General features: G+C 36.3%; 3 protein-coding genes and 1 long non-coding RNA gene across 5 annotated transcripts in view; 2 read left to right on the top strand and 2 right to left on the bottom strand.

Annotated features, from left to right (window-relative positions):
* Nucleotides 1-344: 344 nt before the first annotated feature.
* Nucleotides 345-8,677, bottom strand: ostf1 (osteoclast stimulating factor 1). Its single transcript, XM_077561414.1, has 10 exons — nt 8,507-8,677; nt 4,123-4,169; nt 3,144-3,194; nt 2,832-2,895; nt 2,706-2,759; nt 2,522-2,629; nt 2,246-2,295; nt 2,095-2,173; nt 1,191-1,289; nt 345-1,089 (listed from the first exon to the last, which is right to left on the bottom strand). The coding sequence occupies exons 1-10, from the start codon at nt 8,538-8,540 to the stop codon at nt 1,031-1,033; spliced, it is 645 nt and encodes a 214-aa protein (XP_077417540.1). The 5' UTR covers nt 8,541-8,677; the 3' UTR covers nt 345-1,030.
* A 683-nt stretch (nt 8,678-9,360) lies between these two features.
* On the top strand, nt 9,361-14,645 carry nmrk1 (nicotinamide riboside kinase 1). Of its 2 annotated transcripts, none has more exons than XM_077561575.1 (8): nt 9,361-9,566; nt 10,882-10,972; nt 11,105-11,153; nt 11,604-11,769; nt 12,301-12,372; nt 12,470-12,576; nt 13,217-13,300; nt 13,372-14,645. In XM_077561575.1, exons 1-8 carry the CDS (start codon nt 9,475-9,477, stop codon nt 13,527-13,529), a joined length of 819 nt encoding a protein of 272 aa, XP_077417701.1. In that variant the 5' UTR covers nt 9,361-9,474; the 3' UTR covers nt 13,530-14,645. The 2 variants fall into 2 exon arrangements, with proteins under 2 accessions (XP_077417701.1, XP_077417702.1); XM_077561576.1 differs by having other exon boundaries at nt 9,363-9,566; nt 13,398-13,549.
* Nucleotides 11,189-22,866, bottom strand: part of LOC144049021 (uncharacterized) — a 12,800-nt gene continuing 1,122 nt past the window's right edge. Inside the window, exon 2 of the long non-coding RNA XR_013293467.1 lies at nt 11,189-11,752. This is a non-coding gene — a long non-coding RNA (uncharacterized LOC144049021). The remainder of the gene's footprint in view (nt 11,753-22,866) is intronic.
* LOC144049018 (gamma-glutamyl hydrolase) lies at nt 15,300-21,905 on the top strand. Its single transcript, XM_077561574.1, has 9 exons — nt 15,300-15,488; nt 16,437-16,551; nt 16,633-16,683; nt 16,764-16,848; nt 17,686-17,824; nt 19,553-19,659; nt 19,751-19,844; nt 19,925-20,062; nt 21,406-21,905. The coding sequence occupies exons 1-9, from the start codon at nt 15,377-15,379 to the stop codon at nt 21,522-21,524; spliced, it is 960 nt and encodes a 319-aa protein (XP_077417700.1). The 5' UTR covers nt 15,300-15,376; the 3' UTR covers nt 21,525-21,905.

Raw genomic sequence — 22,866 nt, 5'->3', positions numbered from 1 at the left:
AGGATCAAGGTTCGCCTTTTGCCCCAACCCTCTCACGTGATACGACTTTTTCCTCACAACTTAATCTCTTATGCCATAGAGTATCACAACTTCACTTGATTGTGTGTGTGTTTTTTTTTTTTTTATTGCAATATTGCAACTTTTCTCTTGATATTCGCAACTTACGACCTATTCACAAGTCCGGCACTAAAATTACAAATTTCCTGTTTCCTGTTATTAACTTTTTGTAATTTCACCCTTTTTTCTTTTCAGTTTGCATGTACACCAAAGCTGTTTGATGAAGTTAAAACATGCAGTAGACTAAATTGAAACGCCGCCGCTGTGTTCAACAAAGTCCAACAATGTTTTAAGTTAAAACTCTTTTAATTGCAGATAGAAGAAGCAGGTAGAAATAAAGTTTTGTGTTTCGTAAGAAAAGACAATTCACGGCCACCAACAAGACACTCGGCCTGTTCCACGCACAAAAGGCACTTTGTTTTTTCCTCAGACATTTGTCTTAAAGCAGCAACACTTTGAATTTCAGAGTATTTTCAATCTGTGTATCATTCTGTCTTGCATTTTAAAGTGGCAATCGGAAAACAAAAAAGTGATTATCCTGTCGTTTGTTCAAAAAGCAACAAAACAGTCATTTCATTTTTGACGTTAGAGAGCCATTTGTAAATGGAAAGAACAATTGCCCCACTTATTTAGATGATATTTAGGAATATGCGGAATGACACTTTTCTTAATTTGACTTGGAGCAAATACAAGACAAACTTGTGCTCATACACACAAATCAAAGTCTACAATCACCATCAGCAGTTGTATGGAATCAATGTGTTTCTGCGGGTTTTTTTGGTCCCTTTTGTGCAACAACGCTAACGACAATTCATCGTCTTCAGCTTTCAATTTGCACTTGTTGTGATGCTGAGGGCTTGATTCAGAACAGAGTTACAGTAACAACCACGAGGGGGGGGGGGGGGGGGAGACCACAAGGTCGGTTTTGTTTTTTTCTTTAGTCGCCGATCAAACCTCTGCGGGCTCCTCATCCTCAGTCCGAGTCCTCGTCGTCCAAATACTCCTCAGCGTTGCTGTGCGAGCGGGTGATAGCTGAGGCAAAAAAAGGAACAAAAGGGTGTTTCCGTCTTCTTCTTTTTTTTTTTTTCAAGGGTTTAATTGGACAAAGGCAACATGGAGGCTGTGGGACTTACTGCTGGCCAGCTTCCTCTTGAGCAACGAGGCACACTGCGCGTTGGTGGCCATCTCCAGCGCCAGCTTGTTCTCGTTGTTCCGGATGTCTGTCTGCGCATCTGAACGACACAAGAACACACACCTTAACACCCCAGCAAATACAGAGACATCTGTAAAGATGAATTAATTATATTTGTGATATATACTGTATAGCCATTTCATTGTCATTACTTGTGGGTGTAAAACAAAACAAAAATTGACAATAATATGTTCTATGCACGACCAATTGTTTAAATATGGTATTCTGGTTAATACTTTGTTAGTGGAATAAGAGTTAAGCAGCAAAATCCAGCCATTTTTATCCATCTCAGGGGGCGGCCATTTTGCCATTTGCTGTGGACTGAAGATGACATCACAGTTGCTCATGGCTCAGGCAACGACCAATCACAGCTCACCTGTTTTCTGAAGCTGAGCTGTGATTGATTGTTACCCGAGTAACTGTAATATGGTATTCTGGTTAATACTTTGTTAGTGGAATAAGAGTTAAGCAGCAAAATCCAGACATTTTCATCCATCTCAGGGGGGCGGCCATTTTGCCACTTGCGGTGGCGTGAAAATGACATTACAGTTACTCGGGTAACAACCAATCACAGCTTCAGCTTCAGAAAACAGGTGAGCTGTGATTGGTCGTTCCCTGAGCCATGAGCAACTGTGATGTCATCTTCAGTCCACAGCAAGTGGCAAAATGGCCGCCCCCCCCCCTGAGATGAATACAAAAATGGCCGAATTTTGCTTCATAACTCATATTCTACAAATGCAATATTAATCAGAATGTCATGTTTAGACTAGCGACGTCACATATATATTAGTGTCAAGAAATGTTTAAGATATGAAAACGCCTTAACCCAATAAAGAAATACTCACCCTTGCTCAGCAACATGGCCACAATGTCAGAATAACCCTTCCAGGCGGCAGCGTGCAGAGCGGTGTCCCCGAGCTTATTCTACCAGACAAATCTTCATGTCAATGCACTTGGAATTTTCCCATTCCCAAATTGTTCTTCGCTTGTCCTCACCTGCTGGTTAAGTTCCACGCTGCACTGGCTGAGCAGAAGCTCCACTACGTCTAAGAGGAACAAGAAGAGAATCAAAACAACTCGCAGGGACGACCCGGTGAAATTATTCCGACATCACAGTCAGACAGGACACCTTGACACAAATCACTTTTAGAGAACTGGAAGGCACTCCGACAACTTTTAAACATTTAAAGCAACATTGCGCTAATAGGCAGTGTATATATTAAATATATATATATTAAAACAACTACAATGGCTGAATCCCTATCACTGTACCTTTATGTCCTCCGTGACATGCCCAGTAGAGGGCAGTGTTGCCCGCCTTGTCCAAGCCGTTGATTCCCACCCGGTTCTCCACACATTCCCTCAGCCAGGAAAGATTCCCTGAGTGAATACGTACACGCAGTTCCAATATATAAAAACGTGGAAACAAATGTGGTAAGCTGAGCGGTCGCCGCACCTCGTTTGGCCGCTTCGTGCATCGGGTGGTCGATGGACTCGGCCTGCTCCGTCACTAAAAGGGACGACAAGTGTTTTGACTTAAGATTCGCAGATAGAAGACTTTTTAATGTCCTTTTCCACTTACCATAGTTGCGCGGAATAAGGCCCGTCCTCCCCCGGCATGTTCCTTTCCACCAGTTGCTGTCACTCTGAGGACGACAGGGACATGTTGAGGAAAAAACACATCTTGAGGGGCGGTCCACACTACAGTATGGTCATTTTTTTTAATGCAGCAATGGTGGATCCATTCTAGTGGGATGCCGACCCCAAAACCTAAAAATTATAGATAGATGTCATGTTTAATGACAATGATTTTTTTCTATGTGGCTCTCAAAGGAAAATGTCATGTAATATTCATTACATAGCATCAAATATGATTCTTCGAGGTCTGTCTTACCGTGTCAGAGATGTAGAGGATGTCTCCTTCTTCAAAGTAAAGCTCATCGGGCTGCAACATAGAACAACAACAATGCCACCGTTCAACTAGCAGTTTGTTTCTTGGGGCCTAAATGCATTTCCTGACTTTTCAATATAGCGGAAGTCCGACACAATCCGGGACCTCTCAGATTTGTTTCATTTTCCAACTATTTTCTCTATAGAAAATAATCTAGCCCAGGGTCAAACTGGGCCATCTTTTAAAACAAGCTTCCTTCCCCCCCATAAAAAAAAAAGCTCTAAATTGGGTGTTTGGTGATGAAGTGGTGCCACCATGAGTGAAAATCAAATAGTTTGTGTTCGGGATGGGCGAGTACAAATACAAGGTATCAGTATCAGGCAGATACCCAGCATTATTTAAAGGTATCGGTACTCTCTTTTGGGCATTTTACGATCAGAAATTACAATAAACCAAAAATTCCGTTAATTTTAAAGAAACATTTCTTTAAATGTATACGTCATAGTATTTTTTGTTATGTAGTAAAAGTACTAGTGGTGAGTGTCGAGTACTGGTCTGAAAAAAGTGTTTTTGAACATCCCTACTGTTTTAATAGGTGCTTGCTCCCCCCCCACCCCCTTTTTGGGAGGGCTTCTGTTTGCCACGAGCAACCATCTAGCTCTGGCCTGGTTGCTATGGTAACGCAAAACTCTACTCATGTTTGCAACGACAGGCTAAACAGTGGCTCAAATGCAAAAAAAAATAGTAGAACAGGCCAATTTCAACTGTTAAATGACTTCTACTTCAGTGGTTGTACTGTATTGAATGTCTTCTTTTTTTTTTCTCTACTGGCTAATATAAAATCAGCAAATTGCATTTTTAATTACTCACTACCACTTGCCAAGCAGAATGAGCTACACTCCAAAATAAAACAATCCATCTTTCATCACAAAAAGTATTCGGAGGGTGCGGCTCTTGTGTGCTCAGAAACAAATGTACTTACCGTTCTGGGGTCAAAGGTGAACTCGGCTCTGAACACCTTGACTTGGCCTACAAGCAAAACAACGAAAGGCTTCAGATTAAGCATAACAACAAACGGCGGGGGAAAAAAAATCCACTTGAAGGCCACCACAACAAAAGGTGCACACTCGTGTGGGTTTTGTCTAATTTGGCTAATTAAGGACTCACTGCAATGTGGAAGCACAAGTTAAGAGGATGGCACACATACAAACACATACACACAGAAAGGCTGACATGCAGACAGATGCACAAGGACACATACTCAACACACGAATAGACAACTATTTTAACTCATTCACTGCCATCGACGGCTATAGACGTCAAAAATTCATTTGAACCGTTTCTATTAGTTTAACATTTTCCCCAATTTTGTTAACAAGAGTATGAATACCTAGAATTATTTTTTATTGTATTAGAACAGATATAAAATTTGTGATTAAACGTGAGTTAACTAGCGAAGTCATGCAATTAATTACGATTAAAAATTTTAATCGCCTGACGCCCCTAATTTTTATCATCTTTTCTTTAAAAAAAAGAAAAATAAAAAAGGAAAAAAAAGATTATTAAAAAAATAAAGAAAGAAAAGATGATTAAAAATTAGGGGCATCAGGTAATTAAAATTTGTAATCGTAATTAATGCATGACTTCACTAGTTAACTCACGATTAATCACAAATTTTACATCTGTTCTAAATGTTAAAAAAAAAAATCTACGCTTTCATACTCTTGTTAACAAAAATGGGGGGGGGGGAAGTTTAACTAATAGAAATAGTTCAAATTATTTTTTGACGTCTATTGCTGTCAATGGCAGTGAACGAGTTAACGATCATTTAGATTTAACTCACATTTATTTTGAGGCACATAGTTTTAAAAACAGATATGAACACAACACAAACGCATGCAACACATTAGGTTAAAAAAAAAACGAAGAGAGAAAGAGAAAGAGATGCCAAAAAACCCTCAAGGGGTTTGACTAGGAGGGCTCCCTTAGGTCAGCCAAACAATCTCAATTCTCCAGGTACACACACACACCTACATTGGAATGCACCCAATGTAACCTTTCGATGACACTGGCATGCATATATTATGCAAGAGCTCACATAACTTCGTCTGCAACGAATAGAAAAGTTTACATGCTGCTCTCTGTGTGTGTATTTTTCCTGTGTTTAAGATGACAACTGCAGCAGTGTTTCAAGCTGGGTGAGTGGCTCACACACAAAAGCTCTGTTCACTTCTTCTGCACACTCCACAGGCCCGGTCATGTCCACGTCTCCCAACACACACCACAGGCCCCATCACGCAGTTCTAAATGTAAATGTGCACTGTGTGCGCTCACATTTGCTGGCGCTCTCGTGGTTTATGCCCGACATTCAAATGAGTCTCAATTTGGCGTACGTATTGAACGCAGTTTTGGAGTCTTTTTTCCTCAAAATCGACTTTTTTTTTTAAATTTCTATGTCTTTTAGGGGTGCACATGGTAGTTAACGTTTAGTTGATATTAACTCATTTACTGCCATTGACGGCTATAGACGTAAAAAATGTATTTGAACTATTTCTATTAGTTTAACATGTTTTTTTCCACTTTTGTTAACAAGAGTATGAAAAAAAATATTGTACATTTAGACCAGATATAAAATTTGTGATTAATCATGAGTTAACTATTAAAGTCATGCAATGAATTAAAATTTAAAAAAAATAATAATATTGCCTGAGGCCCTAACTTTAATAATCTTTTCTTTGTTTGAAAAAAGATTATTTTAAAAAACGAAAAGAAAAGATTATTAAAAATATTATAAATTAGGTCGTCAGGTGATTAACATTTCTAATTTTAATTAATCACATTACTTCAATAGTTAACTCACGATTAATCACAAATTTTACATCTGTTCTAAATGTACAATAACAACTTTTTTCTAGGTCTTCATACTCTTGTTAAAAGTGGAAAAAAATGTTAAACTAACAGAAATTGTTCAAATGGATTTTTGACGTCTAAAGCCGTCAATGGCAGTGAATGAGTTAATTGGGTCTTTGGAAAGACTCTGCATCTACAAAGATGGAGAGATATCTATTTAACATTGTTAATCAGTGTAGTTGCAGTGGTGTAAAATCATCAAGCATCACATTTAAACTGAAAAGTAAACACTATCTGTTTCAGGGCACTTCCAACAGAAAAAGCAACATGTGCTCCGGTGCATTCTTCATGTGTCACCCCTTCTTTCATCTATGAGCGCCCTCCTACTACTCAGAGGAGACTTCCCATCTTTCTTCTCTCATCTATTAAGAGCTACACTTCAAACATGTGCAACAACAAGAAATAAATCTCCGCACCTCCTGCATGTAAAGTGCCAATGTGAAGGGAGCTACGGTGCATTTTGAATGGAAAAGATTGTTTTGTTTCCTTATGATCGTGTCGGTCACGTCCCATTCCAAGTGAACATCCTCAAGCAAGGCTCCGAAAACCCCCACACATGCAATTCCACATCCAGATGACTTCACGGAGGCATTTTCCATCGGTGCCCATCCAAATAAATGATTCCCTCTCAACTACAAAGCCGATAATGTAACATGAGCACTCTTCACTACGCGCGTTGCATATTTTTTCTAAAGTAGTCCCAATTTAACACATAAGGCAGTGATTAGATTTTTTGATAAGGGTGGGTTTTTGATGACATTACATAGATGGACTATGGGGACAATTAACTAGCGTATTCATTTCATTCTAATTCTTTTGATCTGTTCTGTTAATGTGTTCAAAATAACATCTGCAAAGCAGAGCTGGGAGACCAGACCCTCTATTGTCAATTACTTTTCTCAATTAAACACACAATCGATGTAAAGTTTCCCGTTTGACCGGAAATCGGTGAGTTAAACTAAACTTAGCAAAAACCAAGCTATTGTGTGTCTTATTTCTGAGGTGCATACATTGCATGTTGACATTCTCGTTTTCCTCATTTAATCAAAAATATAATCCTTGATTGAGTTACACGAGGTGGCCTCTGCGCTTCATGTCATAGCATAGCAGTGGGTCTCCAAGTTTACAGGCACTACACATAAATAAATTTTCTTCAAAAAGAAAAGCCACAAAAAATACCTTAAAAATGCAGAGTTTCAAGGCAAGTCACTCACTATCGAATATTTCTAGAGTCAATTAATGCAATAATCAGCTAAAATTTTCTTTCGCATTAAAGACTGATCTCACCAACCCCTTTTAAACTGACTCAGTTACTGGTTCAATCATTGTTTTCCAAACTAAAAGCAGATGTTTGCAAATGCCTTATTTTTAGCTATGGATTACAAAAATAAAATAATGACTCTTGTGCGGCCGAAATCATTTGGACAATTTAAAGTTAAACAATGCTCTAGTCTAAACGATGACTTGAATATTAAAATAGCTGATTAATTTGGTAAACAATTAGCCATTGATTAATCGGTTCAGTCTGACACCTGTAGAAGTCATGTAGCTCAAGTCTTACCAATACTAAATACAACTCAAGCCAAGTTTTTTGTAAGATTCTTCCAAGCAAGTCCCTAAGACCTAAAATTGCCATCTTCAGGCTGACTCAAGTCCAGTCAAATGACTGTGAATCAGTAATACAGATAACTAACACACAACTGACGCTGAGTGCAAAGTGGCTAATTTGTAAATATAATGTTGTCACCGAACAAGATTGCATGGCTTGCTTTTGACCCAAGTGATGACTTGACTTGCTTTACTTGAATTTTTGCTGAAGTAAACTTAAGTTAAAAATATGACTTGCACATGTGACTTACTCCCACTTCTGCTACATTATTGCAGCTGTCTGTTGTGTTTATTGTTTGTCTATGCACAGTTTCCGACTTCCAGGCAGTCTGGAACGCAATCCTAACGTCAATATGCGTTGATCCCACCGTTGCGCATGCGCAAATGGGGGATAAACGGCACATAACGCGTCAGTAGGACATATCAGTAAACGTTTATATTAGATAAAATATGGGGATAAGCGGTTTGGAAAATGGACTTACGTACATATATTTGAAAGCCGTTGTTTGCACTCGGTACAGGGATGATTGGGAAGAAGTGACGCTCATGGTTGTCATCTGTTTTTAACCTATGACCTTAAACGCAACACACTCACCTACAGGATTGGTGCAAATAGGGAAGTCAAAGGCCAGTTGACTGTTTCCAAAGCTACATCACTACCTTCGTCCGTTTTACGTCCTTCCTTCACTACCCACAATCATACTTTACATCTTTATTTTAGGTAGAGACGCAAAACAGCCCATGAATATCCCATAACGTCCACGCGTCCGTCGAAACGCGCTAGCAAGGTGTCTTAACTAATTTCAGGGAAATGTAACTCGAGAGGTGCGACGTAAAGTTGCTCTTACCTGGCTTGGCCGGTTTGGGAGGAGGTTTGGACATCGGCGAGGGTGAAAGTCAAACGCAAGCCAAAAGCCGCGTTTGGATGTGAAGTGAAAAGTTCGCTGGGGTGGACACTGGACAGCACTTCGGTGTCACTCCCTTTGAGGAAGTCGAGGCTGCCTCTGGCGACGCGGAAGTGCTGCCATGCGCATGCGCAAAAAAGTATAATAATGTTGGACTTGCTTGATTTTTAATTGGTTGAAATTAATAACATTATTTAGTTTTCATTTCACTTGATTTTATAGGGATTTATCCGTTTTATTATGCTTTTATGTTCTCACTATATCAGTTTTTGGAATTTTGATAATATAATAGATATTCGTTTATTAGATAGATAGCATTACAAAAACAAAGGACAAACCAGATGTATTGCTTTCAGAAACCAACTGAATTAAAATCGAATACAATGACATCTAATACAAGAACTGTGTGCACAAACTACTTTGACAAATAAAATTATTTTGAGTATTAGTAATTTGAAAATATGCAGTATAAATAGCTGCAAACATTTGAAGCTAAATGGGTATGCTGCAATGCAGGGCTACACCACTGCAACGCACAACCACAACAATAATAAAATATATATATTCATTTGACCTGTATCAAACGTCAAAAGTGATCATTTTATGGTAATGCATTGCAATATTCTTCTAATTGTTTTTATTCTGTTTTTTCATTTGATTTTTGTTTACATTTACATTTCGGAGAAGTAATTAATTAATTACTTAATTAATGTACATGTTTTTTGTGTGTATTTTTCTTTTTACTCGTTTCCCCGGAGGACGTCACGCAAAGCCAGCCAATCTAGAGCGTCGGAAGCCGGAAGTTATGAATAAGTACAAGTTCGAAGTATGACTACAGCTCGAAACCTCGAGCGACGCACGTTGCCTCGGTAATTCATGCAGCGTTGCAAATCGTGCATAGTTCTCAGGATATGAGCTGTTTATTTACCTGTTACCAGGCTAAAATCCCCGAAGAGCGACTTTCGCAAGCGGATGTGAAAACACTAATTGTGGGAGTGGGTGGGTAAGTGCGACCATTTTTTCATAAAGTGCATTTTCCTGCACATAGTTCATATTGGTGGATGCAATAAAGATGGCAACGTTTGCAGGAAACACAAACAAATGATGAAAATAAAAATTGAGAATGTTGGCGACTCTTAAGGCAAGTGACAATAGCAAAGAGTGAAATGGGTGCAGCATGTGACAAACCCGTGCTGGGATGCATAGCAGCTAAAACAGTGTTTTGTGCAAACTTTCAACGACACATATTGTATGTTTTTGTTCCCATATTGTGTATTTTTGTTAATTGATAATAATTTAAAACAATTCCCGGGTGACTTAATAACCTGTCTATGGTATACTTTTCTCATAGGGGAAATAATTATACACACTTGACACATACTACTTGACTTGCTAAAATTAGTCAGCAGCATTATTCCCCACCCATTGGATCTCAACAGCCATCTGTATGTTACGTCGGCTGCTTGTTTCTACTAGCAGAAGCTGATCCCGGACCCAGAGTGTGGTGGAATTTAGCCTGAGGCAGCAGTTCCTTCACAAAACTGGGTGTATATCTAGCACACATCTCAATACAAATATACCTGCCATAAAAACACACAATAGCTAATGCTATTCTTTGCATTCAACAAAGCTCAATACAGCAAGGCTTATCTTATGCTTGGATATGATAACAGGGGTAACGCACCCGTGAGGGGATGTGGGACGGGGTATTTCTGCATGATAGTGCTCAATAGTGTAGCCCAGTTTACACAGCTTAAAAGTGGGTTTGGATGTTCACCCAGCCAAGCTAATTATGTGTGGGGGTGGTTATTATGTAAATTTGCCCCATTGTGCCCCACTGTGATGTAACAGTGGGACAGAACAGATCTGCAGAAAGGCTCTCTCATAGACATATTTTCAGAAATAGACAGAGAAAAGATTTATTTGGCTGGTTAATTTTACACTAATTGCTAGACAGCCACAAACAGAAAATATAACAATACTCAAAGGCGTATATAGTCTTGATCCTCTTAGAGTAAAGACTAATATTGCAATTTATGGAGGAGATTGTGCCGGCTTCATGTACAGTATAGCTGTATGTCTGTATTATACTGCCTCCAAGTGGCCAAGACATGCATACCAGAAGGAGCAGCACAATGTCCATTGAACTGAAGCAACAACAAAAAAAATCTTTATATTCTATGTAACATAAAAACAGAACATCAGTTGTGATTACAGTAATTCCGTGATAATTGAAATTTTGTGAAAATTTGCACCAGCTCCTTTGTACATTAAAAAAAAAAAAGTGCCCATCATGTTTTGTGCTGTTCTTCTTTTAGAATGACCAATGGAGGAAAAACCACACTTTCCAGATTTTTAAAGGAGAAGATACCCAACAGCTGTATCATTGCACAGGATTCCTTTTTCAAGGTACGATCATTCAGGGGTGGGGAGCCGAAATCCTATCAGTGACAATTTCAGTCTCTATAAACTCCTAGGGTAGACATACTACATTTGTGAAAAAAATGGGTTCTCCAACTTGATACTCTGTCTTCCATCCAGGATGATTCTGTGGTGCCAGTGGACAGTAATGGCTTCAAGCAGTATGATAGTAAGGATGTTCCCATTATAAAAAATGAAAGTAAATGGCTTGGGGTCAAATCTTTAATAATTAATACCTTTATTTAACTGTACAGGTAATGTTTCTAGTAAATAAAAGTATGGGGAAAAAATAAAGTAAAACATGCAGCTAATCTTTTACATTATGCGGTAGAGGCAGCAGTTGATGCTTTATACTGTGTGTATGGCACATGGACACATACTGTATCACCAAGCACAAATACGTGTAGTTAGCATCCCATAATATTTCCCTTTTAAGAGTTATATGCCTTTATATGACATCAATTGAGATTAGTACACGAACAAAATGAAATTTGCTGAGATGTGAGACAGATTTTCTTAAGAAATTCAGGTTCCACATAGAGAGATTTCACTGCTCTTAGAACAGGCAGTCCTAAAAATGCTAAAACATTCCGAATTTGTTTGCGTGTGACACATCTAGCACTGGATGCTCTCCTCATGGACGACATGATGAGCCGGGTCAACGCCTGGCGAAGAGACCCGCAAGCTTTCTTGAAGGAAGTGGATCAGACTGCCGAGAGTGTGACATCATCAGCCGACCGCGTGTTCATGCTCATCGTGGAAGGTTTCCTGATATTCAATCACAGGTTAACAAAGATGGCAATTAATGACTATTTACAAAATATTCATGTTTCGTGTGAAATTTCAGGATCAGCTTTAAATGCGTTATAGTTTACAGGGGATGTTAAATTGACCTTATCTAAACCTTAAGTTAATTTAATTTAGTTTTGTTTATTTTTTTTCATTTTTATTTTTTTAAATGCTGTGTTTTGATTTAGTTTTAGTATAAGTTTAGTAATACAGAATAAATATAAATGAATCCTGAAAGCTCATGTATGTAATAAATAAATAATAAATATGTTGAAAACGAACAACGTTTTTGCTATAACTATAATTACTTAGATTTATAAATGTAAAATTTAGTGTCAGTTATCTTTTTTTTCTTTTTTTTTAAAGCACTCTCATTTTTATTTTGTTAAAGAAAATGGTTTTGTAATTTTAAGTTAAAATGATGTTGTTAGCTATAACAACAATAACCTTGGCCCAACTGTTGTGACTTTTGCCATTCAACTCCTTGTTAATTGGAGAACTCAACACTCAAACCTTTGTTTTTGCAGACCTTTGAATGAGCTAATGAACAAAAGATACTTCTTGGAAATACCGTATGACATCTGCAAGGAGAGACGAAGGTAAGTGCTTTTTTTTTCCCCATATTCTTTTCTTATCTGACATTTTGAACCACATGTAAAGTTAAACACATCGACGCTGCTTGTGTGGAACGAACAGTTTGAGGGTGTACGAGCCGCCCGACCCACCAGGCTACTTTGACGGACACGTATGGCCCATGTACCTGAGGAACCGCCAGGAGATGGAGAGCACGGCAACGGGAATTGGTGCAATGTTATAACTTCATTTTAATGAGTTAAATATTGGGTTCGTGTTTTCTTTTTCTTTTTTTCAGGGTGAAGGATGATATTTTCACCCTTTTTTAATTAGCATAAAAGCATTAGCATTTTGTGTGTTTAAACAGTCGATCACAAGCTTTTTACACCACCTATTAAAATACTTATCTGAATTGCATTTACTAGTACACGCTTTGTCCTTACTAGTAAGTCAGTTGATCGCACTAGTAGAATGGCTCTCTTACTAGTGATGTTTTTTCCACTACTGTATGATATTTCTATGCATTACTAGAATTAGTAGTGACTAGCATGCTACGGCTAATTACATTGTAAAATTCCACCAGTTAACATTTTTGCTAGTAATACTTAGTAGGGAGCGATTGTCATTTGGTGTACAGTTTTGCCTAACTAGTAACTTGTTGTTTTACTAGTGCACTAAATTATCACGTTAGTGAGGAGACAGAACAAATTAGTACGTGACCAAGTCACTAATAGACTATTACATAATTTCCTCAAGTGTACATAACTCAGATGTTGTTTCAACTGATGTGTTTTTTTTGTTGTTTTTTTTTGCGTCTTCTTTTTTTTAGGACATTCATTCATTCACACTTCATTTGTGTTTCTCTTGCAGTATTTTTGGATGGATTGAAGTCAAAGGAGGAGCTGCTGGCCGCCGTGTATCAAGATGTTAGTCAGGAAATAAATAAACTGAGAGGTAATTTGGCTGTAAATTATATACATGAAACTCGTAACATGCTCAGATATATGTATTTAAACATAATGCAGTCCTTTTTTATTTTACTTATTTACAGAGAACGACTGAAATGAACGAATGGCAGAATAAACTGGAAGACTTCAGTTGCATGTGTACCAAAAAAGGAAAAAAAATCATTGGATTTACAGTATACAGTATGTGGCAACATATTAATAATTTTAGATGGTAAAAAAAAAATAAAAGCAGCTGACGTGATAATGTCTGCAAAAAAAAAAAACCTGCACAATTATGTGACTAACACATTTTCAGATAAGCTTATTTCTAATTGTGTTGTGGTTTGTTTTCCGCAAAAAATGCTAAGACCACACTGAAAAAAAATGATGAGGAATAAATAAATTCACAAGACATAAGTCTTGAGAATAAATTCATATGATTATGAGAAAACAAGTTAGACAGTGGTGCCTTTAGTTGAAACAACCAAACAGCTGCTTAATTTAAAGAAAGATCCCGCTAGCTAAATGCGAACATGCAATAGAAAACTGCGTTTACGTGCTAATGATTAGCATAGATAGGTGCCGTTTTATGACTCTTTAAGTGATCGATATTTCAACCCAAATGGTGCAGGAACACACGTAGACAGTGTAACAATACTCATATGGATATATTCTTTATCCTCTGTGAAGAACGACTAATATTACTGCTATACTGAGAAGCCGAGGAAGGAGCTGAACGTACTGTGTGTATGCACATCCATGTATTAGTCTTATACTGCCCCCAGATGGCCGAGGCGCGCACAGCAGAGTGAGCAGCACAATGTACATTGAAGGAGAAAATTTGATACTTGTGAAAAGTGTGAAATTCTGTAATCATTTAATCTTGTCGTGCTTGTATGTTTTATAAAGTATAATATTATGTATTAAACCAGATATAGCTAAATTATGAGTTATTCATAATATGACTTTATTCTTGCAAAATAATTTTTTTAAATTGAAATTGCTTTTGTTGTTAAACATTTTTCTCTTACTTTTACCACTTCAACCTCATAAGGTTATGATTTATTCTCGTAAAATTATGACTTTATTATTGTAAGATTACATCTTAATTCTTGTAAGGTTATACTGTATTATCTTCTCTTACTGTTACTTTAGTTTTTTAATATAACACTTTATTTCATAAAATGATTTAATTATTTTTTTTGTATGGTTTTAAAGCTCATTTGCATTTCATTTTCAAATTTAAGCAGTAGATTCAACAGCTAACAAAATACATTGAGAATGCATCAACTCAGCAGATTGTTTATTAATGCAGCATGTTATGAATAATAAACTATCAGTGCAATACGATATTCAGTTTTTGTCCATTTCTTTGTCCGGGTTGCACAAAAATATTTATATTATTAAATTAATTACATGTGAGGAAATGCTTTTTGTGGAGATTGAAGAAGCAATACATCATTACTACCAGTTGCCAGTATTGCAAAACATAAAATAAAGAAATATGTGTCGGGCTGAGCATTTGGTGCAGTTTCACCCGACTTAATCCACCTTTTAGTACCACACTGTAAAGTTGCAATGATAGAAAAAAATCAATACTATACTGCAAAAATGCAATACTACAGCACATAAATGTATCTTATACAACACATAAAGCAGTTTAGAATCTATATCTAGCTAATAACATAAAACAAACAAAACATTTAATTTCAATGCATCATACAGTCAAACTTGGCTGTAACGAGTTTTGCTCTGAGCAGCCAATCAGAGGACATAAATACTAAAATCTGATTGGACAAAAAAAAAAATCTTAACATACAGTACACGATGCCAAGAAAAATACACTGTATGGAACAAATATTGGCAATGTTGGTCCTGACTTTTCACCACAGACAAAAACACACTTACCTACAAACAAGCATGTATCCTTCCTCCTATAAAGCACACTTATCAGTGTACAAGCGCATGTGATTAGTCACGTGCACACTCACTTAACTTCCTCATTCAGCACAACGTCAGTGTTAACTTTCTCTTTCATTACTATTTTTGCTCATTTGAATTGAACCGGAGTTAAGGCTTCACAATGCGATTGTGCTCTTTTCTATGTGTCCTTTTTGTTCGTGATTGTTTCAGTTTTCACCAGGCTAAGCTGCTTGGACGCAAGCAGAACGTTGTGAATGACAGACCTGTTATTGGTAAGTACCGTACAACAAGTGGGGACCGTCTGAAAAAGGGCTGTAGTGGCCTACCTAATCCAACAGATAGCACTATGTTCCTCCTTCACAATTATTTTATTAATATAATAATATAGAGTAGTTGGAAGATTATTGTGATTAAATATCCCCATTTGACTGTACTTATTGTTTTGTTGCTGATGTAGCTTCCCTCCTGTGTGTCTGGTCACTTCCCATTCCTTTTGAGGCCTTATAAAGTTTTCATAACATCAGGAAAACTTGCAAACTGCATAATAATTTAAAAGCTACAAAATGTAAAAGGTGAATTTAATTTGAATATTAAAAAAGTATTTTATAAAATAATAAAATGTAAATGCTTAATTTCGATTTGAAAGCTATGAAATGTAAAAAGTCAATTTTAATTTTTAACTTATTAATTTAAAATTTTTGTTATAAAATAATGCAATATAAATGAATAATTTAGATTAAAAAACTTAAATTGTGATATACTTCATTTGAAATGTAAAGCTCCAAAAATAGTTTTTTTACATTTAAATATTTTATGTTTAAAAGCTAAAAATCTCAAAAGGCCTTTTTGATCTCTATTTAAAAAGATTCAAAATGAAATTCTTTATTGTAAAAATAAAACACCGAACTTTTTAAATTCTACGCTTTAAAAAAAATCCCTTTAAATTTGAAAGCCTCAAAAAGGTCAATTAAAAAAAATTACAATTGAAATTTAAATGGGAAATTTTGATTAAATTAAATTAATACGCTGAAACATTTCAAACTGAAACTTAAGTTAAAAATCTAAAACATTCTAAAAATTCTAATACAAATTGAAAAGCTAAACTTGACTTTGCTGCATCATATTTGCAAGACTTTATAATGCATGGAAAAAAGGCTCCAGCCCCACCCATTCTACACCACAGCTGATTTTATTGTGTTGATTCCTTTGTGCCCTTACAGGTATTTTGACTCAGATTGTTTCAGATGAAGCCATGAAACAATATGGGAGCACATACATACCTGCCTCCTACGTCAAGTACATTGAATCTGCCGGCAGCAGAGTGATGCCCATTAAGTCAGTTGTCAACATTCGACGTCTTTGACATACTATTTGAAACCTTTCATTCAGTGTGTGTTTTCATCTTCACCCACGCAGACTGACGCTTACCACCGCACAGTATGAAAACATCTTTAGCAGGATAAATGGGTAAGCAAACAATGAGGTCACCAGTCATTCATCCTATGATGCTCTGACTCCGTTATCATGACTCGTGATTTGTATTCCAGTCTCCTTCTCATCGGCGGAGCCTCCAATCTTGAGACGTCTGACTTTGCTAGGGTGTCAAAGGTTTTTTATCAGCTTGCTCTGAAGGTTAGTAGCCAACCGCAAGCTTTTATTTTTATATTTACTCACTACTTAGTTTGTTTCATCGGATCATAAATCATTTTATGATTTTGTTATTGTCCATTGAAACCAAGCTTGAACTTTTAAGCCACAATTCAAAATGTGTTTGAATGTGATTGGGTAATTCTGAACACAGCCACATCACAATTATAGGGTGTGGACACTTGTGCAACCAGTATATTTCACATAATTAAATATTGAATTAAATATTTTTTCCTTTTTTTTTTTTAACTCAACTGAGTTGTAGAGGTTATTGTGCAGATAGTTTTCATAATAGCCTGCCACTGGAACAGGGGTGTGTAGACTTTTTATACCCACTGTAAGTATAAATTGTGAGTACTTTGACACTGTAAAAAAATTGTTAATTTACAATATGCTCAATATTGTGGTTGTAGTGGTGTAGGAAGTGTGCTATACCTTTATATATATATATATATATATATATATATATATATATATATATATATATATATATATATATATATATATATATATATATATATATATATATACTGCACTTTCCCTTGCATGCAGCTAAATAAAGTTACCAAAATACATGCACCACCACAATAATTGTTTGATAAATACCTCTCTGATAGTGTCAATCAAAAGTGGCCGTTATTATCTTTGTAAAGGCGGAAACTGTTGTATTAGACAAATTGCAGGTGTACCTAATATTGTGAATATTTTTTTTATTATTTGTGTGTTTTCAGCTATTTTACCAAGAGCAACCCATGAAAAGTCATCTTGTCATCTTTAACTTTTTTGAAAAATAACACCAGTTGTTAAATGTTGGCATTCCAGGCTAATGGGGCAGGAGATCACTTCCCAGTGTGGGGTACCTGCTTGGGCATGCAGCTGCTCACCGTCCTGGTGTCCGGACGCAACTTGTTGACCAAAGCCACAGCTGAAAATGTGGCCTTGCCTCTCAACTTAACACAAGGTTTGCCACGTGTTTTATTGTTTGTCTAATAGTTTACCACATCTGCCTCGCAATTTTGCGGTATGGGGTTCGAATCTCGTCTCTGGTTCTTAAATGTGAGTGTGAATGGTTGTTTATCTCTGGGACATTGTTTCAAATATAATAGATAAAATAAGTTTCTAATTGATGTAATTTGGTTGATTAGTTCTCCTTGTAATTGTGAAAACATTTTGTTTTATCACAAACATATTTTAAATGTATGAAAGTTAAACAATTTAAAATACACTAAAATCCTTCTGGCCATTTAGAGCAGTACGGGTACCGCTAGTGATAATACTCCCTCTAGTGGTATATGAAAGAATCACTGCCTAAGTACAGTTCAATTCAATGTAACTTTTAGTTCAATATTATTTTCATTTCATGTTTAAAGTTTGTTTATATCTAAACATGAATTCACATGAAATTTTACGCAACTTAAACGTGCATTTTAATTGAATCATTACTTAAACACAGTGCTAATGTTCATACCAGTCTAAACACAGTATTATGATTTGAACAGCCAGCTCAGGGGCGGCCATTTTGCTGCTTGCTGACGACTGAGTTTGACGTCGCAGTACCTCAGGGCTCTTTTTGCAAACATCACATGACCAAACCTAGAAAACAGGTGAGCCATGATTGGTCATTACCTGAGCCCTTAGAAACTGTGATGTAATTATTTGGATATTTTTTCAATGTTATCAGACATAACCGACTGTGTCATTCAAACCAACGCAACACTATTACTCATGTAATCAGTAAAGACACAATAAAATCTAAGTTTACTTTTTTTGTGTGTGTGTTGTAGTTAAGGTAATTTTGTTTTTGACCAGTTAGCATAGTAGCTAACATGGTTAGCATGTAGCCTACTCTTGCAATGAAATGTGTTTTTTAGGTGCCTTCATATCTGTCACAGGGTTGCGTCAAATGCAGAAAATTATATCCATCCATCATCCAAACAATTTAGCGTGATAGGACGAATAAAAGAGCTACCTCAAATTTATGTTTGTGCTGGATGAATCAAATGACATTAAATGGTATATTTTCTTGAAAACATAACAATACCAATAAAAATAAATACATTTATTTTTCAAAAATGTTGGCACCTAAATTCAGGAGTGACCCTTATTCGGCAGTTAAATGAGATGGATTGTAAAGTTGCAGTACTGAATTCGACCACTCAGTGGAAGCAGAGAGTTAGACTAGTATTAATTGTACGTCATTTGTTATTCAACGTCAACAAAAACATATTTTATAATAATAATAATAAATACGTTCAAAGAAATGTAAAGAATATATTTTTATTAATTAGAATAATTTATTATCAAAAATTCTCAAGAGTTTCAATAATAAAAAATAAAAAAAACTAACATAACTGTAGAACTAACACAAAAGGCAAAGTTACAAGGGAGTTGTACCAAATGGTCTAACGCTGTTGGAGTAATTTTATTGAAGCCATTGTCAGGGGATAAATATATTTGCTAATCAGTTTATTTCTAAATTAGTTGCAGCGTGGGACTTAAGTTCCTGCCAAAGGGCAGCAGTTCATATAGTCCGTTTTGCAAGACATGTGATGGCTGTTTTGGATAGATTTAATGTAACTAAAGAAGCTACTATTGTAGTAGAAACTCCCGTCAGGATCATGCCATGCAATTCCGAAACCCTGACTGTATCTAAAAAAAAAAACAAGTGTCTTTTAATTGTTTCTTCCAGCGGCCTTCTCTGGTCGCATGTTTGAGGGCTTCCCAGAGGAGCTGATGAAAGCTTTGCAAAGAGAACCTCTCACTGGTCATTTTCACCACTACGGACTCGCAGTGAAAGTAAACCGAAACTCTCCAACTGTTCAAAAATAAAACACACTTCCACTTATCTTATTCTGTTTGATGAATACATACAGTGTGCCGTCCCCAGGCTTTCAAGCAAAACAAAGAGCTAATGGACTTTTTCTCTGTGATCTCTACAAATGTTGGTGACGATGGAGTCCACTTCGTCTCAACCATCGAAGGTTTGTGCAACGTGTCCCAATATTTGTGTATGTGGTGAATTTAAATATTGTATCTCTAAACAATATGTTTCTATATTCAGGCAGGAAATTCCCCTTCTATGGGGTGCAGTGGCACCCAGAGGTGAATAGTTTTCAGTGGGACAGCACACTGAGCTTTCCTCACTCTCCTCACGCCGTCCAGCTGTCGTCACTCCTGGCCCAGTTTTTTGTCAATGAAGGTCAGCCTTTAACAAGGTCGAACTACTAACAATTAGGGACAGGCTTTTGACTTCATTTAGCAGTACTTTGGCACTTTCAATTGCTTCATCCGGCCATCCTTATTTAGCGCATTTTCCCTAGATGAGAGGGCCACAGGCAAAACCTTTTGGAATTTTAATAGACGACATTCCGAAAATATAATATAACATAAAATAACAACATGTAGTCTAGTAACACGTTTTATGTATAAGTCAGGCTATGCTACTAACATAGCAAGTATGGCTAGCGTTGGCTTTATTACAGTTCATGTCTCATTTTCTGGTGCATAACAGTGAGGGTCGTGACTTTGATCAGAATTAAATTTTGCCAGCATTTTGAAAACTGCAAACTACACTTTTGAGTGATTTTTTTTAAGTTACAAGTACCGGTAACTGTTTATTTAAAAATATTTAATTGTATTTTTTTTTTTTCCTCGTGATACAGATTTTAACTCATTCACTGCCATTGACGGCTATAGACATCAAAAGTTAATTTTAACTATTTCTATTAGTTTAACATTTTTTCCCACTTTTGTTAACAAGAGTATAAAAACCTAGTCAAATTTATTTATTGTATATTTAAAACAGATATAAAATGTATGATTAATCGTGAGTTAACTTGGGAAGTCATGCGATTAATTATCGCCTGACGCCCCTAATTTTTAACAATCTTTTGTTTAAAAAAAAGAAGAATAAAAGATTAGTAAAAATAATAAAACATAATTAAAATAATAAAAAAAGAACTTATAAATAAAATAAAAAATGATTATTTAAAAAAGAAAAGATTAATAAAAATTAGGGGCGTCATGCGATTCAAATTTGTTATCGTAATTAATCGCATGACTTTACTAGTTAACTCACGATTAATCACAAATTTTATCTGTTCCAAATGTAGAATCATTTTTTTCCTAGGTTTTCATTAAAAAAAATGTTAAACTAATAGAAATAGTTAATATGGATTTTTTTTTACGTTTTTAGCCGTCAATGGCAGTGAATGAGTTCATTGAATCATTATTTAAGTACAGTTTTTTTTTGTGTCCTATACTAAAGTGCAGTGTCGATGCTCAAAATGAGAATAATGTTACTGTGGCTTACAAAATTCTGAAATTCTTGTTTTTGGTGAACTCACCATGTGACTATATTTTGGTGCTGGCCATTGTGGTAGTGCAAGGGGAGCTAAGTATTTTTTAAGGCGATATGCGATGTAAAAAGTTCGAGAACCACCATTCTATATCATGTGCAAGCGCTTAGTTTGTTCAAAGAGACTAAAGAGAGGATGCACCCGAATCACATGCATCTCATTTCTACTTTTTTTTTTTTGGCAGGAAGGAGGAGTTTACATAAGTTTGATGACCCTAAAGAGGAGGCCTTGACGCTGATTTACAACTACACGCCCGTTTTTGCAGGAAACTTCAGCGGTTATGAGCAGATCTATTTCTTCTGAAAAGCTGTCATTAAAAAGGCAGACGAGTCACGTCATAGTTTGTATTATTATTATTTTTATTTTTTTTCTGGAGAGAAAAGAAAAAAAAGTTTGTATTTTTTAACCCTTAGACACGCAAGTGGGTCAAAAAGAACCTGGAGAGGTCACAATATCTTTGTACCAATTTTTTCTTTCTAATTTAACATTTAACAAGTATTCCTCCCCCAAAAAATTACCATCAATAGATTTTATCAAATTACCCCAGATTTTCAAAAGTGGGTCAAAAATGACCTGCATTCATTTCCTATGGGATTTGATGTGAACCTTCTATTTTTATCAACTGTGACTGCCAGGAATATGCATTTTGTTTAAAATAATAATAAAAATAAAAATAAAAAGACGTGTCAATTCTTACACCACCTCTTTTGGACAAAAACATGTGACTTCTGTGTGGTAGGGTATGTGTTGTTATCAATAAATTAGCCATGTTTATAGTAAAATAAATTTAGCTAGCTTGGTAACATAACATCACTATCTATACTCTGTGTCTATGCAGATGCGTGGCATTCATGACTAATGTATGACAAGAGTATTATGGATCAACAAATTAGTCAAGGTTACTGTGTGTGTGTATCTGCATCTCCATCCATCTATTTTCGGAACCACTTATTCTTATTCATGAATAATCTCATTATTGTAACTACTGTGACAGAACAAGACAGACATTCTTCCTCTGATGAAAGCCTCCTAGTCCTGGGAACTTCACAGCACGGTTTGTATTTAATGACAACCAGACCATGGTCATTTATGTCAGAAAGAACGGAAAGTCCTTTGTGTTTTTGAGCATGATGTATTATAGCCAAGTGGTGGGTGAAGATACTACAAAGGGGGAAAAAAACTGGTCATCACAGTCGACAACTGCACTAAAGGAGATATACACCATGGACCGGTTATTCACTCAGATGAAATGCTTACAGGAAGTTACAACTGTTTCACAGCAGCTGAGCATCCTGTAAAAAAAAAAGCTCGCCACACTGCATATTAAGGTTGTTCCTACCAGCAAATGTCAATTGTCATTGAGGCAATGAGAAAGTGTGGAGTGACAAAAGACATAATTCAGCCAAATGTTATAGAAGAAAGGCCCATGGAAAGGAGGAAAGAGTAAGAATGAATACTGTTCTGTTTGCTCACATTTTTCTGTTGGATGGTTCTTTTTCAGTGGCCAAAATGTTGAGAACGTGTTTAATATGTCTAAAAACAAACATTTCAAACATAGAAACAGAATTACAAAATCTAATGCATAATATAATACAGATGTTTATGGGCGTGTACCGAGAACAAGTATCGGCCGCTCTCTTGTAGC

The sequence above is a fragment of the Vanacampus margaritifer genome, chromosome 3 (assembly GCF_051991255.1).
Source record: "Vanacampus margaritifer isolate UIUO_Vmar chromosome 3, RoL_Vmar_1.0, whole genome shotgun sequence".
Lineage (NCBI taxonomy): Eukaryota > Metazoa > Chordata > Actinopteri > Syngnathiformes > Syngnathidae > Vanacampus > Vanacampus margaritifer.
This window is presented reverse-complemented; position numbering and strand designations above follow the sequence as displayed.

What these genes read in the sequence shown, in the direction of transcription:
- ostf1 (XM_077561414.1), bottom strand. Translation starts at nt 8,540, where the DNA reads ATGTCCAAACCTCCTCCCAAACCGGCCAAGCCAG. An exon ending in TCCCAAACCGGCCAAGCCAG is followed by an intron (nt 4,170 to 8,506) that starts GTAAGAGCAACT and finishes TTTTGCTTGTAG; the next exon opens with GCCAAGTCAAGGTGTTCAGA. An exon ending in CAAGAGGAAGCTGGCCAGCA is followed by an intron (nt 1,090 to 1,190) that starts GTAAGTCCCACA and finishes TTTTTGCCTCAG; the next exon opens with CTATCACCCGCTCGCACAGC.
- LOC144049018 (XM_077561574.1), top strand. Translation starts at nt 15,377, where the DNA reads ATGCGATTGTGCTCTTTTCTATGTGTCCTTTTTGTTCGTGATTGTTTC. An exon ending in TTTATCAGCTTGCTCTGAAG is followed by an intron (nt 16,849 to 17,685) that starts GTTAGTAGCCAA and finishes TTGGCATTCCAG; the next exon opens with GCTAATGGGGCAGGAGATCA. An exon ending in ACTACGGACTCGCAGTGAAA is followed by an intron (nt 19,660 to 19,750) that starts GTAAACCGAAAC and finishes TGCCGTCCCCAG; the next exon opens with GCTTTCAAGCAAAACAAAGA.
- nmrk1 (XM_077561575.1), top strand. Translation starts at nt 9,475, where the DNA reads ATGAGCTGTTTATTTACCTGTTACCAGGCTAAAATCCCCGAAGAGCGA. An exon ending in TGGCTTCAAGCAGTATGATA is followed by an intron (nt 11,154 to 11,603) that starts GTAAGGATGTTC and finishes TGACACATCTAG; the next exon opens with CACTGGATGCTCTCCTCATG. An exon ending in ATCTGCAAGGAGAGACGAAG is followed by an intron (nt 12,373 to 12,469) that starts GTAAGTGCTTTT and finishes TGGAACGAACAG; the next exon opens with TTTGAGGGTGTACGAGCCGC.